The sequence below is a fragment of the Astatotilapia calliptera genome, chromosome 4 (assembly GCF_900246225.1).
Source record: "Astatotilapia calliptera chromosome 4, fAstCal1.2, whole genome shotgun sequence".
Taxonomy (NCBI): domain Eukaryota; kingdom Metazoa; phylum Chordata; class Actinopteri; order Cichliformes; family Cichlidae; genus Astatotilapia; species Astatotilapia calliptera.
The window spans coordinates 12874289-12887675 of NC_039305.1; the positions used below are offsets into that span (position 1 = coordinate 12874289).

Consider the following 13387-nt stretch of genomic DNA (forward strand, 5'->3'; position numbering starts at 1 on the left):
TTACACAAATTTACAACTAAGTATGTTATACTGTGGTGATCATGAACAAATTCTAACGCATACACACACACACATATATGTGTGAACGTGTTAGAATTTGTTTATATATATGTGTGTATATATATCATCTGTCATATATATATATATATATATATATATATATATATACACAGATGATATATATACACACATATCTTGTATTTGTTGTATTTCACTATATAATCTTTCCTCTGTAAGCCCAGTGTGGTTTGCATCATTATAATAATGTGTGGTTTTGATGTACATAGAGCAAGCATTGCATAAGCATTAATGGAAACTAAGCAGTCATATACTGAATATTACTGGACTTTCACTCTGTTATTGCTTAAGAGAAAACAGAGATATAAAATATCTGATTCTTGGAGCTCTGAGATGGAAAAGCTCAGTGCAATGTGCTCGGCTTGGGCTGCTAACTTGTGATAGTCCTGAAGATGTTTAGGAATCCACTGAGCACGACTAGGAGCTGCAGCTCCCCATATTCAAAGGGCCAGGTGTGGTTCGAAGTATCATTGAGTCTTGGTCCTTCTGTGAAAATACACATATGGATTATTTTCACATGTGATGTCATAAAGACGGGATGTTTCGTGATTAAAAATAGCACTCACCCTTGTCAGACCTTTGGCAATCAAGGCTATTTCAGTGGGCTGGTATAAACAACTTCGTGCCTGACCATTGTAAACCCCATATGGAGACGTTGGATTTGTGGATTCTGTCATAAAAAATGTTATTTTACAGTCATTACTGGATTCATTTTGTTGTCTGTGTGCAATCTGTTGCAAAAACCTAGAGCCACTCCCAATTTTTTAAAATTATTGCGCTTCCAAGGAGCTACACTTTCTTAAAATTGTCCAAGTGATGTTGAGCATCAGTTGTCCATTCTTTCTGAAGTTTTGTTTTTTTTTTTTTAAATAAACAAATTGATGCCCAAAGTGCCTTTAGCCAGAGGTTTTGCATATCTCAGCATGGTATAAGCATATATGTGTATGTGCTTGTATGTAACGAAATTTGCTACATTCAAACTGGCATTGACGTGGATAGAAAAATACAGAATGGGACATTATATATTTCAGTAATATTGTGGTCTGAGCCTCAACATTACTGAAGCAGTTTGGGTTTGGGCCAGAAAATGACAAGAACGTTTGCCTAAGAGAATCCAGCCTTTGTTAAAGAATAAAGATGGTGATCCAAAACATTCTCCTTCAAACTCGTTAGAACTTTGCTACTTGGCTAACATACTGTCTTGGCATGTATGTTTGTACAGTCATATGAGGTGGCTCAAGACTTAAACCTAAAAACCATTATTAAACCATTATTAACAACTGAAATGGCACAATTTAATACATCTGCTGTTTGAAATTGTACAGTGAAGAGAAGAATCAATATATTCAGCATTACTTGGGAAAATTAGGCACCACACACACCCTAGATATTTCCTAACATTGAAGCAATCTGTACTATGTGCCACATACTTTAAATGATAACAGTATAATGTATCCTGTATTGGTATCGGCTGATACCAGTTGGGGTCCAACAGTTAAACCTGATCATTGATCTCAATATTTAGTGTGTTGAGAATGTAAGGTTTGCGAGCAACAGACTTCATATTGCAATGCAGTGGTTCTTCGCAATGGCAATATGCTTTGTGCTGATAATGTGGGTTGTGGATAAATAGGAAAGTGGTATACAAAAACAGCAATTTTCAAAATTACAAAACAGTAAACTGGAGAAGGTGTACTGTAGCCAGTGTGGGTCTTCATTTGCTACACTGATGCATTATGTAATATACCACGCAGTGCTTGTTATCAGTTTGGAATAATCCAAACGTGTCTCAATAAAATTTAGAAATTAATTCCTATTGATTACTTAATTACTACTTAATAAAATGTATTAATTCTAATGATTCTGTACCCACCTAAACAGTATTAAACTGCTGAACTGTGAAGTTAATGGCTGACCATAATGTGTTATGCTGTACCTGGTTCATCCATAGAAAAGGCTTTATTTTCTACGTAGACATGCTGCGGGGTGGGCTGTGGCTCCTTCAGAATGTTGTCGTAAACCAGGCTTCTAGCAGGATAGACTTCTTCCCCATCGGGTTGTTCCTTGTTTGGGTCCTCCTGGGTCAATAAACAGATTTCTGGAATTGCATAGAACAAGAGGAACACCCAGGCATTTGACACCACGGCTATAGCCATAGTCGGATCGTCCCAGCTGGAATTATCAACTGCTCGGTTCCCATAGATGTACATGACAATCCAAGCTATCCAAAGTGCCAAAGTGAGGACTCCTGTGACCAGGATAAAGGCTCCATCTCGGCGCCAGTGCTTTTGCTTGTGTGTTAGTGAGGGCACAGACGTTAGCACCACAGCTGCTATCAGAACCATTACATATATAAGAGCCATCACAAAGTCCCGGCTGACAAAGCTGCAGGCCAGGTCAGGAACACCGAGACCTCTGAGTGGGCTCCTGGCCACAGTAATGACAAGCCACTCGGTGTTGATGATCACCTCGACAAGCCAGAGAGCCAGGGCTCCCAGCCATAACATCCAGCTCCTGGGCCCCTGGCCTCCCCTTTGCAGCAGGGCAAGCCACAGCCCATGCATCACCAGGCAGGCCAGACAGCCTGAGAACAGTACTCCAAACAGGTACCTCCGTGCAGCACAGGTAGTAGAATACTGCTCCACAATAAAGGCAAAACTAAGTCCAAACAGACCCAGTGTGAAAACTAAAATGCTGGCCTGCAGGCCCACCATACCCTTTCTCTTCTTGTCTGTCACAAACGGTAAGCTAGCCATGAGCATGACGAACAAGATAAAGGCAGTCAGCACACCAACAGCAGCAACAGCTTCCACTACGATGCCCCATACTGCTGTCAGGTCACACAGATTATAATATATGGAGCTCACATCACCACCACATCCTTTTGGAGCACTAGTTGGGTCCATCGCTTCACTGCAAAAAAAAGAAACAAAAATAATTTGATTACTTCAACATACATGTTAATGTTGTAGTTACAGATTTCATTAATAACATCCCTGATTATTACAAAACAAACTATTGGTTTAAATTGCAAGTAATATTACTGTAATAGTTTAATATTGCTCACACAGTAATATTACTGTGTGAGCAAGTTAAATGGTGCCATGCATATACAGCTGTGCCATTCCACTGGAGTTTCAATATGAAAATGACCTCATTTCTATTTTATGGAGTTTTAATGTGCCATACTAATTACTGTAAATTCAAATATTCATTCAGGTCTCTAAAGAATCCTGGAATTATGTACTGCATTCCCTGGCTGTAATTACAAAACTGAGTCATTCTACACAGAGCTTTAGTCACCGCTCACTCTATAGCCTCCTAAGACCAGCTAATTAGGAAAAGCAGCATTTCAGCATTTCAGCATTTCAGCATTTTACCATGACACCTAATGAGTATTTCCACACAGTATCCCTGTTCCAGTACGCACACAGGTGTCATTCAGGAATCATATGTATTTTAATAGCAGAATGTATAGTTGTAGGTGTACATTTTAAACCACTTATAATTGAACGGCAACTTAATTATTGTTTATTCTCTTCTTCTGACTGTAACTGTAATATAATAATTAAAGGACACGACATTCAAAAATGAATATGCTTTTTATGCGAACTTTCTGACTGTGAAGATTTCAGATAAAGGTGCCTGTGTGGGATGAGAACATCGTCCTGCTGCTTATTTAATAATTATATTACACCCAGTGAGTTAGCTTAGTTAACTAACCACAAAAACAGGACATGCTGTTTAAAGGACAACAAGTTGTTTATGATTATTTATATAACAGAATCGGAGAGACTTAGAGGGGGAGACAGTTATGATGTTATAAAAATAAAAGACAAACAGGTTCAATCAGGAGTCTTTGCGTAATAACACGAGTCTCTTACCAGGATTGCAATGAGAGCTGTTCCGCTAGCCTCTCCAACAGGTAACAGGTAGATTCAGTCCGATAAAGATTACTGACCTCCGAAAAGGAACTTCCCTTGCACGAACGAGTTGATTTTTTATTGGTGGTAGTAGTTCATCTCCATTTTTACAACACTTCTTGATGATTCGACCAATAATTTCTGTGCGTCAGGTGTTGACTTTTGTTTTGTTTTTTTTTCGGGCGGGATCAGAAACGGACCTCCATCGGCCACTCCTCTTTTATTCAGGCATCTTATAGTGACCTCACAGGTAGTCCCAATGAAGTAGTTGCTTCTTTTAGTTGTTATTAATATTCTGTAAAAGTTCTCTAACGACTAACCTCAAACCACCCTGCTCCTTCCCCAGCCTCTGGTATCTACAGCTTTGCATATTCTTTGAGATTAGCACCCGGCCTACTTATTTATTTCAGGCAGCTTATATCCAAACAAAGGGAGCACTCATGTATACAGGCTATGCGAAGTGGTATGACCCATGCAAACACGCCGATCATCGATGACTTTAACAGGTTTTGTAATTAGGTCAATTTTGAGATTAGCCTTGAAATACTCAGCTCCTGCGCATACAGCAGCGTTTACAGTTGCCTATTTTGCGCTCCTATTGTGGAATATAATGACTCACATTCGTATTTTGGTTCAGATGATTAAATCCAATACTGCATATCAAATTTCTGAAATATAGCATTATTATTGCCCAAATGTCTAGGCTACTTTAGAGCAGTTACAGTTACAGGAGGGACTGTATGGTAAGCAGAGCCACCTGGTGGCATCAAGGCTGGGCTGAGTCCTGTGTTTTTCAAACAAATTGGATTACACAACAAAATAGATCTTTCTATTGATCCGTTGTACAGTAGGACATGTCAGTTAAAAAACCATAAGATAAATAAGCACATTAGTGAAGGAATTGATTTTAAGCTTTTAGACTGTCAGTTTTTCAAAAAGCTCTGCTTTATTTTATCTTCCATCAGTAACTTTTCCCCCCATTCCTGAAAGTTATTCAGTGGTGTTTTATGCCATAGTCTGTGTTTTCAAGTGGTTGCAGATCTGACAATTTATAAAACATAAACATGATTTTGGGTCAGGGGGTTAAACATGTTTTCAATGTTGTGTTTCTCTTTGCACTCTTTTTTTAAAAGCAGTCTCTTTCTCCTCTAATTTTAATAAACTACAAAAAAAATTTTTAAAAAGTAATAAAGTTTTTGTTTTTTAATTCAGTGTAATATAAGAGTAAGCGTCTCCTCACTGGCTTCACTGGCAAGTACCAAGGTGGACCTATTGAAGACAAACTATGGAGGACGTAATCGGCTACAATAATCAAAGCAGGAGAAAACTGAAGTCTGCAATAAATGTTCACAATTATTGGTTGACAGTAGAGGTGTGAAGTTTTTCAGATAAAAGAAACACAACTGGATGAGCTGTAACATAAGAAATTAGAATCAGAATACTTTATTAATCCCAAAGGAAATTATATAGTTACAGTAAGTACAGAACAGACTGAACTAAATTAAATAATAAAATACATTTCAAAGTTAAATATAAGAAATAGCTCTAATATATACAAATAGCTCAATTAGAAATATCCAGAATATTATCAAGATTAAATATATATGATTGACATTTTACCCTAAACTGAAAACTATAAAACTTTGCAACTATTGTACTGTGTACTGTGCATTAGATGGAGGAGTTGTACAGGGATGAGTGATTTCTTGTGTTCTTCAGTCTTGCATTTGGGTAATCTCAGCCTCTCACTGAACCTGCTCCTTTGCAAGCATGTCATGGAGTGGATGGGAGGTATTGTCAAGCATTGTCCTTATCTTGGACAACATCCGCCTTTCCGAAATCACCTTAAGGGAGTCCAGCTGTATCTCCACAAAATTCCTGGCCTTGCAGATCAGATTTATTGAGTCAACCTGCCTACCTCAGAGAAAATCATGACAAATGTTAAAATACCTCAGCCGCTTCAGAAAATAGAGGTGACTCCATTCCTGTAGAGTGCACTGGCACTTTAACCCTGTCTAGTTTATTATCTATGTGTACTCTGAGGTATTTACAGCCCTCCACACTGTCCACATCGACCCCCTGGATTGAAACAGGGGGTCACAGGTTTCCTGGTCCTCCTAAAGTCCACAATCAATTTTTTTGGTATTGTCACGTTGAACTGCAGATGATTCTGCTCGAACCACATGACAAAAAGGAGTCCACCACAGCCCGGTACTCCATCACATCACCCTGACTAATGCATCCAACCACCGCAGAGTCATCAGAAAACTTCTAAAGATGGCAGGTCTCTATGGTGGCTGAAGTCTCAACAATCCAGGACACAAGAGAGGCATTTATTGCATCGCTGTCAGCTGATCACCCAGGAGGGTTGGCCTGATACTATTGAATGCACTGGAAAAATCGAAAGAGATGATCCTCACAGTACTCACCGGCTCGTCCAGATGGGCATAGACACAATTGGTAGATGATGGTGTCCTCAGTTCCGAGGTGGGGCTGGTAAGCGAACAGAAGCAGATCCTGATATGGTCTGACAATAGGTGGGAGCTGCTCAAGGATAAGTCTTTCCAGGGTTTTCACGACATGGGAAGTCAGTGCCACGGGTCTGTAATGGGGGCCACTGAGACGTGGCATCTTTGGTACAGGAACAGAGCATGACGTCTTCTACAGTAATGGGACCCTCTGCAGACTCAGACTCATCATGAACAGTTTATAAAAGACTGCACAGGCCTTGAGGACATGGGGACTCACCCCATCTGGTCCAGCAGACGTGCCTGAGTGGAGTCATCTCATTTGTCTCTGAATTTGTCTCTATCTGCTTAGACGTAATTCATATTCTTGCTCAGAAATAGTCAACTTTTGTGCATTAAAGCATCTGAAAGTTTTATGCATTTACATTCATTTAACTTTTTTTTTTTTTTTGAAAATTCATGACTGTCTTGTTTGAAACCCTGGCTAACTGATGCTTTCCCTCCCTGTTTAGAACAAGGGTAAGGTCATCCAGGGCACCTTGCTAAAGCCGGCTCTGGCATCCAGCCTGTACTTAACTTATTGTTTATACTGCGTGATGGAGCCCCCCATGGTGCATTGATCTCTCAATGGATCTTGTCCCCAGGGGTGCTCTCACAAATCCAGCAGTTTGTCAATCCATCCTTTTGCATTTTGGTCCGCTCAGATTCTTAATAGGAGGTTAGATCGAAGGAGAAAGCAATGTGACCTAAATGAAGGACATGCACTTTTCAGAGCTTTAGGCCTACTTTACTGTGAATTCTGCTTGCATATACCAAGTTCCTGAACTGGTAAACCAAGCGAAACCCAGTTAATACATAAAAATATTCATAATATTTACATGCAACAAAACAGGCTGAGTAGTTGACATAAGTCTCAGTGTGATGTCTATATTTTCTGTCTAAAGCTAAAACAGACTGAGATGATGAGATGCTACCATATATAATCCTGTACCCTGTCTGTATTGTCTTGTCCAGTTTGTTGCAGCAGACCTCATTAGGACACCTCAGCTGCACTGCTCTCCTTTGAGAACATGTCAGGTTATTCATAGAAGTGGCTCAGGTTTGGGTCTCACAGGACATCTCTTCTCCTGCATTTTTATTGCAGCCTGGCAGCCCTCAGCACTTCACCACAACCCAGTTCCATCTGAAATGGCCGCTCTCCTCGTCTTTCCCAAAGTAGGTAGATGGGCATAATTTTTAAAAACACTCATCACATTGTTCTATTTCACTGAATATCGCAACTAATGATCTTGCAATGATCAAAAAACACCCAATCTATATATTTCAAGAATAGTTTAGCAGAGATCTCAGTATTGAAAGACCCATCACTGACAAGCAGTTCAGTACTAGCTGAGTGTTAAATAAAGGTTAATTTAGATGAGAATGCAAACATCTCTTTGAACCCAGGGGACATGATTGAAGGAATTATGTATTGTTGTCATGGTTGCTATCTTACATCAGAACCTACTGAATATAGGTGTACCCCACCTACTCTGTGTTTTTTGTAATTCTCTACTGTCACGTGGTTAGCTCACTTTTGAATCATTATAGCATTTAATATTGATTTTTATAGATGGGAGGTTAGTATGTTCCCTGCAAGCAGCAAACCATTACCTCCATATCTAGCTGGTATTTATACTAGATACTCTCAATAAGTACGCCACACTTTGTGGTGCACTGAGTGCACCTGAAAAGGAAGAAAAGGGAAAAAGTTTTACAAGTACTTAATGATGCACTGGGAAGTCTCATAAAAGCTTATTTTACATGCCCTTTGACGAAGAGCAGAAATTCCAAAGCACATGCAAAAAAAGTCCTGATTGGCACTTGAGTTTGATAGACAAAGCTTGCCTCAAATTGATGCGCAGACCCAGCACCAATGAAATTATCCTCACATTAGTATGATTAACATGCCATCAAAGAAATAATTGCACTCAGCTGAAAAATGGTCTAATAAATGGATTACGAAATTTGATTAACTGCAGTTGGTCACACACATTAGAAACTCAATTACTTTTGACAGATAGTCTCAATGCAACCTGCAGTAATTAACTGATAAATTACACAGCTCTGATTATACTGAACTTAGGTACCATAAAAGAACATTTTCAGCCCAGAGATCTGCTGCAGTTTAAGTGCCATTAAAATGTGAAACTGTGTTGTTATTGATTCTTAATAGTGGCTAACCCCCACTGACTTTAAACTAAAAAACATTAAGCTGAGTCCTTGGCTGGCCCGGTGTTGCAGATCAATGCCATGTAACATCCAAAAGGGAGAAATTCAAAATCAAAGCTGTCGCTATAGCAACGCCCCTGCCAGATTCCACCAATCAATGGAGTCCGTGGGGTTGTGAGATGCGCTGGGGAAAGGCCAGCGTCCTACATAAAGAGTCCAGGACAGGGAACCGGGCATCACACAGGGCAACACACCTTTCTGCACACACATACGACAAAGGCAAAGCAGTGAGAAGAAGAAGGGTTAGGAAGAACGGAAGAGTGGAGAAAAGGACAAAGGAAGAGAAGGAGGGAATAACTAAGAAGATATGGTACGCTCATGTGAACAAGAGATTCCTGCCTGGGTCTGTGTGGGCACCCTGCTACTCTTGATCCACTCTGTCACAGTTAGCGGAGGTAAGATAGCAAATTAAAATCAGTAGTTTGAATTTTGCTACTAAAGAGTCTTCTTGCCTTTACATCTTTTTTTTCCCCACATCCTACACTCTAAGGGAAGCTGTATTGTTCTATTTCAGTCCAGCTCCCCCCATACAGTCATGGGTAGTAGGGCACATCATGAATGTGTGGCTCGTGCCCAGCCTCAGGGCAAAGGAGGGGTATTTATCTGTTCCACTCATCCTGTCCTCATCTGTTTGTGTGCCGGGTGCAGTGAAAGACGGGCAAGTCCATTTGCCACTAGGCTTTGTGCCAGCACAGTAGTACAGCAGAGTACAAGTGCTGAGAGGGAAATCTCCTCTACTCCTTAAAAGAAGGGCTGATTGTGACAAAAGTTATCGAAGGCCACATTATGCTGCTGTTTGATGTGTGTACACAGACTCATTTAATTCTTATTTATTAATGTGTATAAACCAATTCATGTTGATAAATAATTTCCCCCAGGGATCAATAAAGTATTCTGATTCTGATTCTGATTCTGATTCTGATAGCTTTTTTCAAGCTTTAGTAGAAGAGGCACTACTTTTTAAGTTGTCTACTTTTAACTGAATTTCACATTTGTTATTCTTTTTCTAAAGAAATTCTGCAAAAAGATGTAACAGCCATTGTGGGTCTTGGGATTTATATTTTTTAATTGATCACACCATGCCAGAATCATTTGTCAATACACACTCCCATATACTCAGCTGGATCACAGTGCTGGCTGGCTAATTGGAAAAATGTTACTTTGAAGTGGGAGCTCTTGATTGCAGTGGAGAAATAAAGACTGTGATGCATCCCGGGAAGCCAAGTGTGCTCCCCCTTGTGTCTCATTAAACCCCCAGTTAACAGGCCAAGAAGGCTGCTGATGGCTGTGGCAGAGCAGAATGGAATCAGCGACTTCTCATGCTGAGTCTTTCATGTATGATTCTCCAGTATGTGCCACTTGTATTTATGCTCAAGAGGACCCATAGAAGAATCCATCTGCAATGGGGCTGCAAACTCAGGATTCATTTTGGTGCACCTGGTATCTGATGTTGTCTGAGTCAGCCACCTGGCTTGTTGCTCTCGCTCCCTATTAATTGAGAAGAGAGGTAGAGAAGGATGTGCAAGTCTGCTTTTCCCCCCGGCGCATTTTGCCAGTTGTGGTTTAGTCGAAAGAGGTGTGCTATTCCAGTTCTAGATGTGTCAGATATGATTTAACTTGTAAGAAAAAGATAGAGAAAGAATCAATCTGTAATCAGAGATGAATAATACATTTTCTTTAAAAAAAAAAAAAAAAAAGCTCAAGTGATTGTTGAGTTTCTGAGAAGTGGAAATCATCTTGCACTATTTTTTCCCCACAGCTGCCCTGAAGCATGATGTGGCATTGGATAGTGGAGCCACAGTGCTAAATCATACTATGAATTTAGTGCATCGTATGGAGACCCTGCTGGCCCTGGGAAACGGCAGTGATGTCACTCTCCGTGTGGAGACCATCAACACGGACGAAGTGAAGGTGATCCAGGCACACAGCCTGGTTCTTACCCTGCAGAGTGATGTGTTTGAGGAGCTGCTGCTCAGCCGCAACACCAGCTCTGTGGTTCTGAGGGAGACGCCTGACTGTGCAGCCATCTTTGAGAAGTTTGTCAGGTGAGCGGGACTGTCAGATGCCACGATTTATTGAGACTGATTTGTTACTGGGTCATATCGTTGATGACTAAAAAGATAGACACGTTTCCTATTTTTCCTTTCTTTTCAGATAAGTAAAATGCTCCATCTCCATCTCTATTCTAAAATTACACTTGCTCTTTGAGGCTTGCAGTCTAAAATCAGAGAGTGTGGGCTTTTTTCAGTGACTCAGATGCGTGCAGAAAAAAAGATTCAAAATATAGTATGCCCCACAGAAATGTTCCTTTCTTTTAACAATGCTTTCAAAAAATCTCTTTGCAGGTATCTGTACTGTGGTGATATTTCTCTGCGGCTAGATCAGGCTATTTCTCTACATAAGTTGGCAAGCAAGTACCATGTGTGGGGCTTGCAGGAGGGTTTGACCCAATATATGACTCAACATCTCTCCAGTGATTCACCCACAGGCCACGTGGTTGGTTGGTACAACTATGCTCTACAAATTGGGGACATAACCCTGCGGGACAGCTGTCTGCAGTACCTGTCCTGGAACCTGTCTTCTGTGCTGCAGAGCAGAGAATGGGGCTTCATCAGTGAAGATCTTCTCCTCTCCTTGCTCCAGCGTTCTGACCTCATTCTGCAGAGTGAGCTGGAACTCTACGAGGCACTGGAGGGATGGATTAACCAGAACCAGCCTGTTCGTATGACAGTGGAGAGTGCCCTGAGGGCCGTTCGATATGGCATGATCCACCCTCAGCATCTCTTCCGTCTTCAGAAACATTCCCCCCTCATGGTGAAGTATTATGAGTCAATCCGTGATCTCCTCTATCTAGCTTTCCAATTTCACTCTGCCTCGCCTATCCAGCTTGCCAAGTACTTTGATGTCAACTGCAGTATTTTTACTCCCCGTAACTACCTGTCCTCTGCCTGGGGATCACCTTGGATCATAAACAACCCCACCCGTGACGACCGGAGCTTCAGCTTCCAGACCCAGCTTGGACCCAGTGGCCATGACTCCAGTAAGAGAGTGACATGGAACGCCCTGTTCTCACCTCGGTGGCTCCCGCTCAGTGCCAGGTCAACTTATACCGAACTGGGTGCTATGCAGCCCACCCGCACGGAGGGAGGTCGACCTCGCATCATTGTAACACCAGCCACTTCAAGCCCTGACTTTGCCGGCGTGAGTTTCCAGAAGACGGTGATTGTAATGACAAAGCAGCAGGGAAAAGTGGTGGTCAAGCATGTCTACAACTTCCACCAAAGCACAGAGGAAGCTGGGGATTTTCTGCTGGATGCTGATCTGCAGCGGCGTGCATCCGAATACCTGATTGACAGCTCCCTCTATCTGCACATTGTAATAAAACCTCTCTACCATACCCTTCTTGTTGCCAGGAAGTAAAAACAGGAATTCACTGAGGCCTCATCATCAGTGATCCACCCACACAATCACATGCACATATTCCAAAGTACACTCATATCACAATACATGTGTATGTGTCAGATCTGTGACAATTCCAGTGTTGATTAGTTTGTGCATTTTCTTGTCTTCCAACTAGTAAGAAAAAGATTTGTCTCATAAAATAAAGGACTCAAAATAACAGCTCATAAACTGCTCAGCAGTGATTATTACAGTAATGATGATGGGTTTTTCATGTTTTCATCCATATTGAGAAACAGTGTTACTGTACTGTATTTATCTGTTTTTGTGTGGCAGTTTTCCCCTTAAATGTATTCAATCTATGTGATCTAGTAAGAGAAGCAAGGCTGACATGGTTAGAACAGAGTGATAGTGGCTTCATCAGGGTGTTTAATATGGAGCTACCAGAGAGAAGGAAAATATTAAACCACAGAGAAGATTTCTAGATGTAGTGAAGGACATGCAGAGGGTTGGTGTGGTAGAGGAGGATGCTAGGGAGAAGATGAGATGGAGGTGGATGATCTGCTGTAGTGAGCCCTAACGGGAAAAGGTAAAAGAAAAAGAATACGAAGAATATGTTTTTTAATAGGCCAGTAGACGTTTTCCTTTAAAATAAAAATGTTATTGAGCTTACTTTTATGCATTTTCTCATCCAGTACTCTGTAATGAAACATTTACTACATGGCACCCAATTCCTGTGATATGCTCCTGTTTGGATCTTGCATGCCAAACAGTGGAAACTGAAGTGAAATCCCATTATGAGTGTTCCTTAGAATAATATAGTTGACTTGCAAGACTGTAGAGACTTTAGGATAATTGCAGCAATTTTAATTTATTTTTCTTCTTCTTCTTTTTATTGTTACACTTGAATGTTGCCTATCTTTTAAAGAAAGTCCCTGTGTGATTCTCCTGGAACAAATAAAAAAATCTGTATGAGAAAACACAATTAGAAAAGAAATGTATGTGGTGACTAGTAAGGATTTCCAAAATAAACTTTGATAAACTAAAATTAAGGTAATCTTTTCGTGTGGTTTTTTTTTCCTTGGGGGGGGGGGGGGGTCTTAGATTACCGGGAAATTGCCTGGAAACTACAGTCCTCGTGATGCTTTGCGCGCGGCCGGACGTACGTCATCGGAACCTTCAGCTGTCAGACTTTGGCCACCCTGCAGGTTTTGTTAGCAAACTAACGCGAACTCTGCGACTTTATTT

General features: G+C 40.9%; 2 protein-coding genes across 3 annotated transcripts; one reads left to right on the forward strand and one right to left on the reverse strand.

Annotated features, from left to right (window-relative positions):
* Nucleotides 1-193: 193 nt before the first annotated feature.
* On the reverse strand, nt 194-5116 carry LOC113020678 (G-protein coupled receptor family C group 5 member C-like). Of its 2 annotated transcripts, XM_026164842.1 has the most exons (4): nt 3963-5116; nt 2015-2991; nt 645-748; nt 194-564 (listed from the first exon to the last, which is right to left on the reverse strand). In XM_026164842.1, exons 2-4 carry the CDS (start codon nt 2982-2984, stop codon nt 496-498), a joined length of 1143 nt encoding a protein of 380 aa, XP_026020627.1. In that variant the 5' UTR covers nt 2985-2991; nt 3963-5116; the 3' UTR covers nt 194-495. The 2 variants fall into 2 exon arrangements, with proteins under 2 accessions (XP_026020627.1, XP_026020626.1); XM_026164841.1 differs by having other exon boundaries at nt 194-748.
* A 3509-nt stretch (nt 5117-8625) lies between these two features.
* On the forward strand, nt 8626-12366 carry btbd17b (BTB (POZ) domain containing 17b). The gene is made up of 3 exons (XM_026164843.1): nt 8626-9135; nt 10500-10785; nt 11086-12366. The coding sequence occupies exons 1-3, from the start codon at nt 9048-9050 to the stop codon at nt 12158-12160; spliced, it is 1449 nt and encodes a 482-aa protein (XP_026020628.1). The 5' UTR covers nt 8626-9047; the 3' UTR covers nt 12161-12366.
* Nucleotides 12367-13387: the final 1021 nt, after the last annotated feature.